This window comes from Chlorocebus sabaeus, chromosome 25, assembly GCF_047675955.1.
Source record: "Chlorocebus sabaeus isolate Y175 chromosome 25, mChlSab1.0.hap1, whole genome shotgun sequence".
Taxonomy (NCBI): domain Eukaryota; kingdom Metazoa; phylum Chordata; class Mammalia; order Primates; family Cercopithecidae; genus Chlorocebus; species Chlorocebus sabaeus.
The window spans coordinates 27,120,923-27,137,661 of record NC_132928.1 but is presented as its reverse complement, the minus strand read 5'-3'; the positions used below and the strand labels follow the sequence as shown (position 1 = coordinate 27,137,661).

The following is a 16,739-nucleotide window of genomic DNA, read 5'->3' as shown; positions in this document are numbered from 1 at the left end:
AATTTTGCTTGAAAGTACTTTGAAAATCAAAAAAGATCTATGTAAGGTATTGAATTATCAGACCTTTCTTCTTCAGAATCAAGTCTTCTATTTGGATTTAGAATTTAGTTCCTTAACATTTTAATATTTCTTCTTAAATAATTTAGTTTCGTCTTAGAGTAGAGGAAGATTTCATGTGGATGTCTGGTTGATAGGAGACTTCTGTGGAGGCATAATTTAGGCAGATTTATATAAATTTTAATGGACACTTTATTCTTTTATTTTCACACCCACAGCACTACTTAATAAGCTCCAATGTGGCACTGGGAAAGTTTAAGGCTCCATGCCTTTTTTATGTTACTTAGAAATTCTCTTGCCATCCACTGGGAGTGAGAGGATGGGAGTTAGTAATATGAGTGTGAAAGAAATCCTGTTTGTTGGCATTGCTGTAGTGAGGAAATAGGGAAGCCTTTAGTCTTAATTACTGAAGTTTAAGGCACGTAGAAACTAATAATGGAATATCTTAACTGAGACCATATTTTAAACTCAAAATAGAGACTTCTCTGTGTATTCAATGCCAGATGCATGAGTAACATTTATATTAGATTGACATAAAATATTGATCCTGGATTTTGTCTACAACAGGTATTTCATTAATCACGGAGCCAGTGTAGGTATTGTCAACAGTGAAGGTGAAGTTCCCTCTGACCTTGCAGAAGAGCCAGCCATGAAGGATCTTCTTCTGGAGCAAGTAAAGAAGCAAGGTAACCTCATGGATTGGAGGGGGCCAGGAAAGACTCTCAAACACTGCCATTTACAGAAAATAATCCATTTGCTGTGTAGAGCATTTCACTGTCATATGACAGGAGAGGATTTGATCTGTCTGCACTGCATTAATCATTAATCCAGCATCAAGTATCCTCATAATAACTCACACAAGAGTAGGCCAGATGCCAAAAGGATGACCAATCATTCCTTGTTTTTGCCATTCAGAGGTTGCATACCCATTATACAATTAAGAGTGACCTGATGAGGAGTGTGAACATTTCTTACTGTGTGTATGCATGGTATTGGGATACAGTGTAAATTTGAGAATTGGCCAAATACAGTTTGTGACTTTGCATCTTTTCCCTTGTTGAGAGCTAAAAGTGGTGCTGGTAAAGATATTTATTGTAACTAACCATGAGAATTAGTATGATAATTTGTTAAGGTGAGGAAGCTAACTTAGAATAATATATTCTAAAAATACTTATTCTTATTTTATAGTTTTAGGAGAATCAATTTCACATAATAGGATGGAATTCTTCAACCTGGAAGTCCCTGGGTTCTTTTTCCATCACAAAACCCTGTGGACAAGATTTGTAGTGAATTTTTTTTTTTTTTTTTTTTAGTCCTTCTGCTGAACTACCTTACTCACAATCTGCAGTCCATCCCAGAGGATTTAGCTCCAGTGGTCTTTCCCAATTTGAACTTTTAGAACAGTCAGGGCCAATTCTTGCCACGCACATTGTTTACATATTATCCAAAACTGCTTTTATGCTACAACAGCAGAGTTGAGTAGTAGTGATAGATTGGATGAACCACAAATGTGAAAATATTGGCCCTTTGAAGAAAGTATGCTGATCCTACTTTAATATAGTGATGTTCTAGATCAGTAACTACTTGCTTTTGCTGCCTTTCATGTATAGTTTTTGTGTCCTTTTTTTTTTTTTTTTTTGAGACAGGGTCTCACTCTGTTGCCCAGGCTGGAGTGCAGTGGTGTCATCTCGGCTCATTGCAACCTCTGCCTTTCAGGTTCAAGTGATTCTCCTGCCACAGCCTCCTGAGTAGCTGGGACTACAGGTGTGCGCCACCATGCCTGGCTAATTTTATGTATGTTTTGGTAGAGACAGGGTTTCACCATGTTGGCCAGGCTGTTCTTAAACACCTGACCTCAAGTGATCCACCAGCCTTGGCTCGCAAAGTGCTGGGATTAAAGGCATGAGCTATGGCTCCTGGCTTTGTGCCCTATTGAATTGAAGAATTTTATGCTTAGCATAACCTCCAGTTTCACTCAGTTTTATCTTCTAACATTTGCTTTAAAATGTACAAACAACTTTAAAAAAAATCAGTTTTAAAAAATAGTTTTGATTGGAGAAACCACTTTTTCTATTTTGATTGCTGACTCTTCAGTGAGGGAGTATACGCTATTGAAAGGGGTATTCGTATATATGTTTAACTTTGCAGCACTGCTAACACTTCTTTGTGTTTGGAGTACTGATCTGTTTTAAATTGGTTTTAAACTGATCTCTTCACCCCATCCGCCTCCCAAAATCATACAGATAATACTTAGGTATTTGACAGGTTCTCTTTTTTTTTTTTTTGAGACAGAGTCTCACTTTGTCTCGCAGGCTGGAGTGAAATGGTGCAATCTCAGCTCACAGCAACCTCCGCCTCGCAAGTTCAAGCAATTTTCGTGCCTCAGCCTCCCGAGTAGCTGGGATTACAGGTGCCCACCACTACGCCCAACTAATTTTTGTATTTTTGGTAGAGACAGGGTTTCACCATGTTGATCAGGCTTGTCGTGACCTGACCACAGGCGATCCACCCACCTAGGCTTTCCAAAGTGCGGGATTACAGACGTGAGACACCACACCCGGCAGGTTCTCTTTTAAGAGCTGAAAGGGAGTAGACCAAGCACAAAGACTGCTAATGAGTGTAAAACTTTTTGAATGGGTATATTTGTATTTGAGACATTTTATTATTTTGTATAATGGGGTATGCCACACCCTAACCCCTTGTCACTGGCACAGATATTGGAAAGTTATTGGCTAAAGGGAGTAACTCTTGGAGTTTTTTCATGTTTTTAAGGAAAATAAAATCTGCATTCCCTTGAAAGCAGACAGGTTTTTAAACTGCAGATCACCTACTAATCTGCCCTAGATTATATATATTCAAGTCAGTGTATTTACCTGTATATGGAAATGAACTTTAGAGATAGTTCAATTTTTAAAGTATATCAATACCTGAAACCAAGATTTTGGATACTAATCCTATGGTATAGTGAGTGGATAGGGACCCAGAAGAAGAATGACACAGAGGGACCCAGGATATCGGAGTTCTAGTGGCAAGCTCTCTCACTAATATGTTTTGTGGCTTTGAGCCAGATTCCTAATCTTTCTATTTTTATTTCCTCATCTGTTAAATGAAGATTGTAATATCTATTATATTTACCTTGAAAGATTGTTGGGAAACTAAAGTCGTATAACATGTAAAAAGACTTGGAAGTTTATAGCTTTGCACAAATATTATAATGTAAAAATAATGTCCCCTTTGTATTTATGTTCTGTTGAAAACAATTTTAGGTGCATTCCCTTAATGGATCTGTATCATATAATATTTAACCTCATGATTTAATCCTGGTAAGACCATTAATATGTGTACAAATGCCATTGATCTTCTAAATTTGATAATTACCCAACTTGATGGCTAAATTGTTATTTGTATTTATATTTATGATGTGCTTTAATCTAAGGAAAATATCCTGTCAAACTTAAGTGGAGCTTTAGTAATCCTGGCTGTCTGGTATCTGGTTTCTGTAGGAGTCGATCTAGAGCAGTCAAGAAAAGAAGAAGAGCAGCAGTTGTTGCAGGATGCCCGCCAGTGGCTCAACAGTGGGAAAATAGAGGATGTGAGGCAGGCTCGCTCAGGGGCTACAGCCCTTCATGTGGCTGCTGCCAAGGGCTACTCTGAAGTCCTCAGGTATTGTGCATTTACATCAATCAGGAGTGGTTCACTGGGAGAAGATGAAATGGGTTTTGGAAGCAGAGGCTTACTTAGATTTTCCACTATGATGCGTTTTCTTTTTTGTTGGTTTGCTCTCTGATTGTATAGTCTTTCTCACATTTTGCTGGTATTCATCCATGGATTGTCTCCCTTCCTCCCACCATTCCTCTAGCTTCTCACTAACATGTATGGTGTGAAACACAGTTGAGGTATATGGTCCTAGGAGGGGACTTCTTCCGGTTCTATGATTTGTCATTAATATCCCTTCAACGACCTCTTCTTGTGTCCTGTAATACTTGTGACCATTTGTTCCTTTTTGACTTATATAATTTATTTGGTGTCATTAGATTAATTATATAGATCTTGAGTATGCAGTATCCAGCTGGCACAGGATAGCCAAAATTATGTGAGGGATTTGGACTCTACTACTCTGTCTGTTCCATTTTTCCTTACATCCATACATGCTTCATGTAGCTCTTGGTACTTAATGTTGGCAGACTTTGCCAAATACTTGAGTTGCCAAAGGCATTATATGTGCAGTTGTTAACTGGACTCTTCCAGTATTTCATATTTCACCTAATACAGGGTCCCTAGTAGGTATAGCAGTGTTTTGGTGCTCCATTTCTGCCTGAGAGTGATATCCATAAAGGCCTCAATGTAGTTTGGGTCTTCAAGAGTCAAATCTTTTCTCTTGCATGCATACAAGTTAAATTATAGCTTTATAGTTAACAAAAAACTGGAGTTATGTGGGTATACAGTAAATATAGTGTCCTAGAAAGATCAACTAGAAAGTTAGTTAGGAAAATACCCTGAAGAGAATTAAGTCTTCATTTTATTTTATTTTTTTAAACTTTATTGTTGACACTATTACAGATAGATAGAATGACCACAGCCTATTAGAGTCTTCATTTTATATGTTACTTCTTTCCTGCACTGGAAAATGGAAAATGTACCTTTAACAGAGTTATGTGATTTGGCTAATTGAATTATGCTTTGGTTAATCTTAGGTACATACCTTTCCATATACTCCCCTTGTATGGTGTAACATGGATATGCCTAGGAAATATCTTATGACTTTTTCGAGAGGATTGATAAAGATCATCTGTAATTGGTATGCAAAGTAGTAACTATGAAACCCAAACTGTGCCTTAGAGGGCAGAAGTAATCATAAGACCCCTGTGGTTCAGGGCCAAAATCTGAAATATCAATTAGATAATAGTTTATTTGTCAGAAAACTGTAATATAGAGGAGATACATGTCTTGTTTTGGGTTTTCTTTTTAGACTTTTAATACAGGCTGGCTATGAACTCAATGTTCAGGATTATGATGGCTGGACTCCCCTCCATGCTGCTGCACACTGGGGAGTGAAGGAGGCTTGCTCCATCCTGGCAGAAGCACTCTGTGACATGGATATTCGAAACAAACTGGTGAGTGAGCTTGAACCTCTAAAAGAACAATGAGATTGGTGGCTGGATCTCTAGAATAAAAGGCTTTACATCTCTATTCACTGGCAGTCTGACTGTTCTGGTGAAATATACATCACTGGTAGCTATAATGTTACCCTCCACCACCCTACCTCTGGCCCTATTAACACAGAGTTATGTTTGTTATTTAAAATAAAACTCCATAGACCTTCTGATTGTATTTATGTTCAGGCCTCTAAAACAGGAAAAAAATATATTTGTTCTTGGCAAAAAATGAGCTTTGAGGAGCCTAATGTTACTGTCTGTGGTAAGATATGAAAGATTTTATGGTTGCTATATTCATGTGAGTCATTAAAATGTTATAATGACAAAGATCCTTGAGTTCGGCTGAAAATAGTGTTATTCAGCCTCACTTCAAACAACTTAGAAGCTCTGGAACTCCTATCCCTATGTCTACTGATTTTATTTTATTATTATTATTATTATTTTTGAGATGGAGTCTCACCCTGTTGCCCAGGCTGGAATGCAGTGGCACGATCTTGGCTCACTGCAAGCTCCAACTCCTGGGTTCACGCCATTCTCCTGCCTCAGCCTCTTGAGTAGCTGGGACTACAAGTGCACCCTACCACGCCCAGCTAATTTTTTTTTTTTTAATAGTAGAGATGGGGTTTCACTGTGTTAGCCAGGATGGTCTCGATCTCCTAACTTGGTGATCCACCTGCCTCGGCCTCCCAAAGTACTGGGATTACAGGCATGAGCCACCACGCCCAGCTGATTTTGTTTTAATTAATTTTCTTTCTTTCTTTCTTTTTTTTTGTAGAGATGGGGTCTCACTGGTTTCCCAGCTGGTCTCAAACTCCTGGGCTCAAGTGATTCCCCAGCCTTGCCACTTGTAATCCCGAACTCTGTGTTTAAAGAATTTAGTGTTGGCCGGGCGCGGTGGCTCAAGCCTGTAATCCCAGCACTTTGGGAGGCCGAGACGGGTGGATCACGAGGTCAGGAGATCGAGACCATCCTGGCTAACACAGTGAAACCCCGTCTCTACTAAAAAATACAAAAAACTAGCCGGGCGAGGTGGCGGGCGCCTGTAGTCCCAGCTACTCCGGAGGCTGAGGCAGGAGAATGGCGTAAACCCGGGAGTCAGAGCTTGCAGTGAGCTGAGATCTGGCCACTGCACTCCAGCCTGGGCAACAGAGCAAGACTCTGTCTCAAAAAAAAAAAAAAAAAAAAAAAAAAAAGAATTTAGTGTTTCTTGTTACATGTCCCTGTGATAGATGAAGGTATTATCATAATGTATGGTAGACTAGTTAGGGAAGCAGTTGCTATTGGAATTAAAGGCAAAAAGTGAATATTGAATAATATTGAGTAATCCCAAAGTGTTGGGATTACAGGTGTGAGCCACTGTGCCCAGCCCATATATGTACTGATTTTCTGGTAGTGCAGAGACATGGCCTTTTAATTAGTAGATATTCTTATCTGTGTCACATCTCTCCCAAACCCAGGTTTCATTCTCAGACTATGGGTCAGGATTCTTAATTATACTGATGCTTCCTAAAAGGAGTAACTTTCTTGTCAGTCGTCCCCTCACTTAAAGGAAGATGATTCCTGTGATTTAATCTTTATTGAACATGTGCCCTGAACCTCCCTCTGAAGTTTTGAAGAGCTCTTTATGGAATTTATCATAGCAATTAAGACCATTTTAGAACAGATACAAGTAGGGATTTCACTTGATTATTTGCCAGGTGGCAATAAGGATTAGAAATGATGTGATTTCTGCAATACTGTTGTACAAACTCTATATTTAAAGGATTTGGTGTTTCTTGTTATGTGTCCTGTGTGATAGATGAAGGTGTTATCATAATGTATGGTAGATTAGTTTGAAAAGCAGCTACTATTGGAGTCAAAGGCAAAAAGTGACTATTGAATAGTTCCCTAATAAAGTCATGTGATTGCTGCTTCTGTTTTCTATCAGTCATGGTGCTCCTTTTCTCTGCCAGGGCCAGACACCATTTGATGTGGCTGATGAGGGTCTCGTGGAGCATTTGGAGATGCTCCAGAAGAAGCAGAATGTGGTGAGTCTCTGATTGGTGCTTTTGAAACTTTTCTAATAGTTTGCAGTTCACACCGAGTATCTCAATTGCTTGTTTCAGTTACGTCTGCTGAGAGTTGAAATGGACATATCTGCATTCCAGAGATGTTCATTGTTCCCTTCAGGAACTATAAACAGTCTGTTAGAAGAATATATCCCAGAAACCATTATTGCTCAGGATTTTTGCTCATTATAAGATAGCCTTCAAGGAGCTAAAAGTTAAAAACAGCCGCAAAAACCTAATACCCTTGATTTCTAGAAAATGAATGTGATATGTTCGAATCATATGTTTTTCCAAATAGAAAGTACCAGAGTGGAGGACACCTCGTAGCTTTTCTCTTTCTTATTGACTAAAAGACTATCTTTATTTAAACACATTGATTACAGAGAAGGATATATTTATTTCTTAAAAAATAAGGAAATACAATACTAAAACTGTCATTTCATATAGAGAGTATTTGATCAGTGATTCATACTTACTCCAGTTTTATGAAACATCCAGAATTCAGTCCTCCTTTCTCTGCTCCTCATTTTGAATCTTTTATTGTTTGGTCATGCATGCCTTTGGCTTAATTAGTGCTATACAGGAGAACTACATAAGTATGGTATTTGTGTTCAGACTGCAGGATGGAAAACCCACCCAATATACAGATGAAGAGTGAATAAGCCATATTTTTTACTCGTAAAGCAGATGAATAATTTGAGTGGGGAGAATAAAGATCAATGACATTAGGGTGGGACATTAGGGGCAAAAAAGTCAATGATGTTTTTTGTTTTTGTTTTTTCTTTTGCACATGCTGTCACTCAGGTAATGTAAACTAAAGTTTAAGACACATGTGGAAAACAGCAGTTCTGAATCAAAGAACTATACAATGATGGGACAGATCAACCATACCTAACCTCTGTTGTGTTCAGCATTATGTCTGGTATGGTAAAGTGAAGATTCTGGTTATTTTAAGGCTCAGTGGAAAAGTCACATACATTAAGCTCAGACAAACACAACTTAAAGTTCGTTTTGTTCTCTTTGTTGAGCAGTCAGGATCACTGAAACCAGGATTTTCAAATACAGTGTCAATGCTGTTATTTAGCAGCAACAGCCTTCCTAATTATAAGTTGTATATTTTGCACAGTTAGGTTCTTGTAATTTTATTTTTTACTTTTATTTTATTTATTTTGAGACGGAGTCTCACTCTGTCGGCCAGGCTGGAGTGCAGCGCACAGTCTTGGCTCACTGCAAGCTCCGCCTTCCGGGTTCACGCCATTCTCCTGCCTCAGCCTCCCTAGTAGCTGGGACTACAGGTGCCTGCCACCACACCCAGCTAATTTTTTTGTATTTTTAGTAGAAATGGGGTTTCACCGTGTTAGTCAGGATGGTCTTGATCTCCTGACCTCGTGATCCGCCTGCCTCAGCTCCACAAAGTGCTGGGATTACAGGTGTGAGCCACCGCACCCAGCGGTTCTTGTAATTTTAAAAACTTTTTCTGAAATAAGTTTAGACTCACACAGAAGTTGCAAAAATAGAGAGTTCCTGTGTATTCTCTATCTACCTAGCATGGTAAGATTTTTGAACATCAATAGTATTATTCATGAAATAATATTTCTACAGCAGTGGGAATGGTACTTATCTTTGCCCTCTGCATAACTTTGAGTTCCAGGGATATAAATACATTTTGTCTAGAGCATGCATCTAAATAGCAGACCATTTTCTCTAAGGGCTTATTTCCCATTTGGTACCTGTGTTTTCTTTAGAAATATTGCCAACTTATTTCAGTATATGAATCATAAAGAATTATTTCAGGTTCCTTTTGGCTTTTTATCCTTCAGAATCTAGACTTTTTTTTGAAGATTGGGTTTGGATATTTGATAGGAGCAGTTTTATTGAAGTTCTTAACACCATGGCTTTTCTCTTCTACCTTGGATGAGTTCTGTCATCTAAGGAGACCCAACTGATATGTTTCTCTTTTTCTCGGGTTCTCCACTACCTCTTTGGTGTTGGTCCTATTTTCTTCAAGATGATAGTACCATTTTGGTTCTCAATACTGCTGATTTTTCACCAATAGTCAACTTCTTCCCTTTTCTCTCTGTTTTCTCCGTTTCCAGCTTCGAAGTGAAAAGGAGACACGGAATAAACTCATTGAGTCAGACCTGAACAGCAAGATGCAGAGTGGGTTCTTTAAGAAGTAAGACATTTAGGCTTGAGTAGTGGGATGAGCTTTGCTCTGTGTCAGTGACATACTTCAGAATTTATAAAGTGAAGAAACTCTGTGTTTGTATTTAGCCACATGATCTATAAACTTGTGGGAAAGTATGTGGAACAAGAGAGTGGCATTGATATGTGAGGGAGACACTTAGGAAGGTTGACTGTGTTTTAAACTTCAGAATTAATTTAGACTGTGTGCAGCATTTCAGCATTTAAAAATCCTGGCTTAGGCATTCTTAGTCTCAACTTCTGCCTCTGCTTACTGTAAGTTTCGTGAACTCAGAGACAATGAGACAATGTCTATTTTGTTTATGACTATACCAGTACCTAGCATGATTCCTGGCATGTAATAAGTACTCAGTAAACATTTGTTAAATTATTTTTTTGAATATTTATCCGCCGTCATCAAAATTCATAGCTCTCCTTTTTTCTGTGTGTTAAACAGGCCAGATTTCCTTGAGCCATACTCTGTAGTAAAATACTAAATCTTAGTCTGCAAAAATGAAGAGTTTGGAAGAACACACAGACGTAAAGAAGAATTTGAATGTGTTTCTGTTATTGCTTCCACATACAGGTTTATAGACTTGTTCCCTTTATTATACCTGATTATCACTTCTGAGTTACACTCAAGTTGTCGTCTTTAATTTAGCAAAGAGAAGATGCTCTATGAGGAGGAGACACCTAAGTCCCAAGAAATGGAGGAAGAGAACAAAGAATCTAGTAGCTCCAGCTCAGAGGAGGAGGAAGGTGAAGATGAAGCTTCTGAGTCAGAAACTGAGAAGGAGGCAGGTAATGCAAAGATGTTCATAGTAAAGACCCTCTATCTCCATAGTGTAAGGAGATTACTCATTGTCAGAGAGCTAGCCAGGCCTCACAGGACTCCAAAAAGAGCTTGAAGTTTAGTTTTCAAGGATAAGATATCAAATTGCCGGTGACCCCCTTATATAAAAACTGTGAGCTATGTTAGACTATATCTACCAATTCCTGTGTAGCCACAGGATAAGGTGCACAAAGAATTCTTAGGTGCATGCTGGGTACGGTGCCTCAGCACTTTGGGAGGCCAAACAGGGTGGCTTGCTTGAAGCCAGGAGTTCTAGACCAGCTTGGGCAACATAGCAAGACCCTGTCTCTACAAAAAAATTTAAAAAGAAAAAAATAATAATTCTTATTTGAGGAATCCAATTCTCTTTACCCTGGGTTGGTAGATGGCATAGAAACCAAAATCCAAAAGTCAGTATGCTGAGAGGCAGAGAAGATGAGATCTTGCAGAAGTTCTTAGGGTCAAACCAACTGGTGAATACTTGCATTTAATTCTCAGGTTTGCCTGATTTCCTAAACAGAATCCTAAAATCTTTTTTTCCCTCTCGTGAGTTGGGGAGTAAGGAAGGAAGAAAATCATATTTACCTTTATGGCTATTATTGATAATATATACCTCATATAGGGCTTCCTCTTTTTTTTTTTTTTTTTTTTTTTGAGACAGAGTCTCGCTCTATTGCCCAGGCTGGGGTACAGTGGTATGATCTCAGCTTACTGCAACCTCTGCCTCCCAGGCTTAAGTGATTCTCATGCCCCAGCCTCCCAGTAGCTAGGACTACAGGTGTGCACCATCATGCCTAGCTAATTTTAGTATTTTTAGTAGAGACAGGGTTTCACTGTGTTGGCCAGGCTGGTCTCAAACTCCCGACCTCAAGTGATCCGCCTGCCTTGGCCTCCCGAAATGCTAGGATTACAGACATGAGCCACCGCACCTAGCCCTAGAGCTTAAGTTTATTGTTTGACAAGACAGGAATCCCAACAGTGAGTGAGATGTTGAACATGGTCAGACCAGCAAGCTAGAAAATAATCCACAAGTTTTGATTTATAGTCAGGCAAACACTGAGAAAAGAATAGTGTACCTATGCCCCACATTCACTGCCATATTATCCCTCCAAACTGGAGTCCATGATAAGATGAAATGTTTCTGCTAGAGGGGAAAGAGTCACACATTATGTTTACAATGGAGTCTGTGTTTTCCTCTAAACTCTGCCGTGGTTGTCCTACCTATAATATATATATAATTTAACTTACTCTGTTGTCTGGGCACCAGCTCCTCATGAGGTCTGGCTTTGCTGATATGATTTCTCTCCATGATGGGAGAATACTACCCTTCTTCATGTCTTAGTCTCTGAGGCTCACTGAATGTCAGTCACCAAAAGGAAGTCAGAGAACCATCCGGTTCTACAGAGAAGAAAGGCACCAGCTAAGTTTACAATATAGGAGTTGACCTTTTATTCATTGAGACTTGAACTTCTATTATTTATCATGCACAGTATGCTCTGGAAATGTTATTGTAGTACCTATAAGAATTTATAAATGTGCATCTTTTTGATATTTTATTATTTATTGAGTACTTACATGTTCTAGGCTTCAAATATTTGGAACAAATATCTGAACTTGCTCTATTCTAGATTACTTTTGTTAGTTGCTAAGGTATGAGAAAAATGGGAGGGAGCTGCCTGAATGACTGTCATTGCTTTGTGATTTGTACCCTTGCCTTAGATCTCTTGTTCTCTGTAGCCGTCTTCACATTGCTATTGGCATAAACACCCACAGTACCCTTTTAATTATGCTACACCTCTGTTTAAACCTGTGACCACCTCTCTCACTCTATCTTTGCCTACAGAGTAAATAAACCCCAAGCCCCATAGTCTGGCCTTCAGGACTTTTCATAATCTAGCTCCAGCTGACCTTTCCAATGCTGTACATAGTTAAGGACACATTTTGGCCAAGTTGGACTGCTTAATTTCCTCAAACATGCCCTGAGCTTTCCTGCTCCTGAACATTTGTACCATTTAAGCCTAAATTCATTTCAGGCCATTAATGCTCATTGAGTGATTTCTGTAGAAAACTATAGGATCTAGCAGGTTGAAAAAGTCTTTTTTTAGGTTTTTCTGGTATAGGAAGCTGAAAGGAAATGGGCCACCTCACTGTTCTTCTACCCCATGATTGTTCTCTGTTTATGTCCCTCTAGCACTGCCTACTTAACTCCGCTGTAGCACTCATTTTGGCTGGGAACTCTGGGTTCATTGTTGAACTCCCAGGTCTCAGCTCAATGCCTGGTACATAACAGGCATTCACATTCATTCAATGATTTTTGTTGAATATATCTAGTCAGGGAATAGAAAGATGTATACATGAGTGAAATACATGTCACATGAGAGATGTAAGTGTAGTCAATGGTATTCACTAGTCAGAAACATTATATCTAGTTCAGGGAATTACAATAAAACTTTATATTTGTATAGTGCTTTTTACTTTGCACCACACTTAAACATTTTTCTTTAATCCTCACAGCCACACTCTGAGGTATATATTATTATCACTACTTTTTAGAATGGGAAATTGACACTGTAGGAGGTTAGGTGAGTTAGGTTTCATAACTGGCAAGTGGCGTGCCTAAGATCTGGACTTTGATCTGGGACTCCTCAGAGTAGTAGGGACCCAAGTGGAAATTATCTGCATAAGAAGTGAAGGGTAAAACTGTAGAAAAGGATGAGATCCCCAAAGGACAGATTATATATGGATTTTATATATGATATAATAACGTGGAGACAGTTTTCAGTTTTTATCTGAAAGTTGGAGTTGGAGCCTACCAAGATGGGAATAACGTGGAGTTTATTTTCTTCTGCCAACAGTTGCAAGAGATCTTATGTTAGTTTACATCCAAGCATTACAAGGCCTTAATAATCTGTTTTGATAATGGGCAAATCTTTTCTATTAGCAGAAAAGGACATAGACACAAAGATAAGATTTTTATACTAGTAGTTGTTAATTCTCTTGTCTTAAATAACAGGTAAAAAGCCGGAAACCTTTGTCAACCATTCCAACTCTGAAAGCAAGAGTAGCATCACGGAGCAGATACCAGCACCAGCTCAGAATACCTTCTCTGCCTCTTCTGCCAGGAGGGTGAGTACTTTTTGCTTAATTTGGGAATTAGATTTTACCCTACTGCAGTAGCACACATCCAGAAAGGCCTTAAAGGTACATTCTTGCAAAATAATAAAAAATACATTTTTGCCTGTCGTAATCGGCTCCCATAACAAAAAACACAGGCTGGGTGGCTTAAACAACAGAAATTTATTTCTCACAGTTCTGGAGGCTGGGAAGTCTCAGATCAAGGTACCAGCCAATTCAGTTCCTGGTGAGGGCCCTCTTTCTGACATGAATATAACCACCTTCTCGCTATGTCCTAACATGGCAGAGAGAAGGAGCTCTGGTATCTCTTTCTCTTCTTATAAGGTAACCAGCCCTATCAGATTAGAACCCCACCCTATTAACCTCATTTAACCTTCATCACTCCTCACAGACCCTTATCTCCAAATATAGTCACATTGGGAATTAGTGCTTCAATATATGAATTTTGGGAGGACACAAACATTCAACCCATAACATTGCCGCCCAAAATCTATAAGGTCATTACCAAACAAATTTGGCCACCATGTGTTAAGATAACATAAGATAGAGCAGTCCGAGGCCAAAGAGATTTTGTCATTTGCCTCTTTTCTTTGTATCTGAAGTTAAGATGCCTGCATGTAAAGTGTGGACTGGGCTAGAAGATACCTAGCATCCAGTATTCATTGTTTTGGTGATTATTCTCCTTTTTATGTTTCTCCTTTAAGACTTTCATGAGTAAAGTCTTTATACCTTATGATGAGTAGAGGGCAGACGTAGAAATAACTTGTTGAAATACCAGAGGCACCTCCTCCTGTAACTTTGTGCAGGCCTCTGAGAATCTGTAGGCTTCTAGTGAGTGAGACTGAGTTGAATGATGACCCTGCTCTACAAAGTATAAAAGTTGTTTTGAGGTTAAGAATTGATTTGAGTTATTTGGAGTGAAGCTGTTGAAAAAGCTCTGTGGTTATATAGGTATGAACTTAATGATCTTCTTAGCACTTCATGAATTGGAAAGATAGGCTTGTGGTATTCTTGTGGAAATGAGAGAACAAAGGCCTGTATACTTATTTATCCCTAGAAGCATCATTGTGAATAATTAAAGAGGTTTCCAATAAATGTAATCTCACTCATTATTCAGTCATTTAGGTGTACCTCATATACTGCCACTGCTTCTAAGGATGCCTAGACTTCCTACTTTTTTCAATAGAAAAATACTAAATTAGACAGGTACAGTGGCTCACACTTACAATCTCAGCACTTTGGGAGACCAAGGTGGGCAAATCACTTGAACCCAGGAGTTTGAGACCAGCTTGGGCAACATGGGAAAACCCCATCTTTAAAAACAATAAAACAATTAGCCAGGCGTGGTGGCATACACCTGTAGTCCCAGCAACTTGGGACTGGGAGGCTGAGGTGGGAGGATCACTTGAGCCCGGGAGGTCAAGGCTGTAGTGAGCTGTGATTGTGCCATTGCATTCCAGCGTGGGCAACAGAGTGAGACCCTGTCTCAAAAACAACAGCAGCAGCAGCAGCAGCAGCACCACCACACACACACACACACACACACACACACACACACACACACACACACAGATACGTATTCTACTTTGCTAAAATGATGCTGGGGAAGGCATTTTCCCCCTTAGAATCAGAGTAGCTTGTAAAAAGCTGACATTATTGAACCCCTAAAGCTGGAAGGAGTACATACATGTGTACATTCAGATGACTGATGAAAAGAGAAAATCTTATGTGAGTTGGAGATTAGTGATTAATAGTTTCATTTATTTTCACCGTATCAGGCAGTAAAGGTAGCCTCATATTGGAAGAAAGGCCTAAGTCTTCTTGAAAAGGTCTTGGACCTCAGGAAGGGTCTGTTGGCTTGTATTCCAAAGACTAGTTGTACCCCAAACTGGTCCTTGGCGTAATGCTGATCTATGATGTTTCCCTAGTTTATGGCAAAATGAGATAATTAAGGACAATGTAAGCTTTCCATAAAGCTTTCTTTTTTGATATTAACATTTCATTTTTAATGAAATGGTGGTGATGATGAGTTCAAAAAGAAAACATCTTTCAGAATGTTGTTTTCTTTTGGCAAAATTAAATTTAAAAGATAAAAAGATAGCAACCCTTTGACCTCTAGTTTTATGGGTTTTTTTTTTTTTTTTTTTTTTTTTTTGGGCTGCTCAGTGAAATCTAAAGCTCTCTAAACTGCTACTCTAGATCAAATAAATTTCCTTGAAATTAGCAGAATTTAAGTGGAGTGGCTTCTAGAATTTTTGTCAGTGTTAACTTAAATCACTTTATCATAGTACCTTAAAATGTATTTATAAATTAGCCTGTTCCTGACTGGACATGGGCTCATGCCTGTAATCACAGCACTTTGAGAGGCTGAGGTGTGAGGATTGCTTGAGTTTAGGACTTCGAGACCAGCCTGGGCAACATAGGGAGAACTTGTCTCTATTAAAATTTAGAGAAAATTAACCAAGCATGGTGGTATATGCTGGTAGTCCCAGCTACTTGGTGGGCTGAGGTGGGAGGATCACTTGAGCCCAGGGGGTCAAGGCTGCAGTGAGTTCTGATTAGGCCACTGCACTCCAGCCTGGGCGACAGAGTGAGACCCCACTTCAAAAAAATAAAAATAAAAGATAAATTAGCTGATCTCATTTTTTCCAGTCTCCACATATTATAAGGGATTAAGCTCATTATCATCATTTTACAGGTGAGCATGTTGAGACCTAGAGAAGTAAAGTATCTTATTTTCAGTTCCACAGTGAGTTAGAAGAAGATACATTACTCGAATACAATCTCCTGGTGTTCCAGGTCAGTATTAATTGCACAAGGATAGCAAATGGTGTTTAATTTCTCACAACAACTCTGTCTGGTAGGAGCACTGTGTGAAGAATCCGAGGCTATTTTTGACTTAGGAAGAAAGAGCCTGGAGAGGTTATTAGTGTTTGCCGGGTGAGGGAGGGAACATTGGCAGAAAGACTGCCCTGTATTTGTTCTTAGCTACCTTATGTTGCCTCGCTGAACTTAGTTAAGTGTGGAAAAGGCAAATAGGCTGAAAAAGAATCATCAGAGCCTTTATTTTTCATTTCTTTTGCTTCTCTCGTAGTTCTCTTCTGGCCTTTTTAACAAGCCAGAAGAGCCCAAAGATGAATCTCCTTCTTCATGGAGATTGGGACTGAGAAAAACTGGCAGCCACAACATGCTGAGTGAGGTGGCCAATTCCAGGGAACCTCTAAGGGACCGAGGCTCTTCCATCTACCGTTCCTCTTCAAGCCCTCGGATTTCTGCTCTACTAGACAACAAAGATAAGGTGCAGTTTGGGAGGGTATGGGGGAATTC

General features: G+C 39.2%; 1 protein-coding gene across 9 annotated transcripts in view; it reads left to right on the top strand.

Moving 5' to 3' along the window:
* The window catches only part of PPP1R12B (protein phosphatase 1 regulatory subunit 12B), a 237,000-nt gene that overhangs the window by 74,461 nt on the left and 145,800 nt on the right, over nt 1–16,739 (top strand). For all 9 annotated transcript variants that reach the window (XR_012091213.1, XR_496491.3, XR_496490.3 and 6 more), the window contains exons 3-10: nt 625–743; nt 3,561–3,720; nt 5,027–5,171; nt 7,166–7,240; nt 9,358–9,437; nt 10,107–10,246; nt 13,291–13,403; nt 16,507–16,710. Coding sequence is in view for 6 of the 9 variants with exons in the window: in XM_037985736.2 (XP_037841664.2) it covers nt 625–743; nt 3,561–3,720; nt 5,027–5,171; nt 7,166–7,240; nt 9,358–9,437; nt 10,107–10,246; nt 13,291–13,403; nt 16,507–16,710 (1,036 nt within the window). In the remaining 3 variants the exon portion in view is untranslated. The remainder of the gene's footprint in view (nt 1–624; nt 744–3,560; nt 3,721–5,026; nt 5,172–7,165; nt 7,241–9,357; nt 9,438–10,106; nt 10,247–13,290; nt 13,404–16,506; nt 16,711–16,739) is intronic.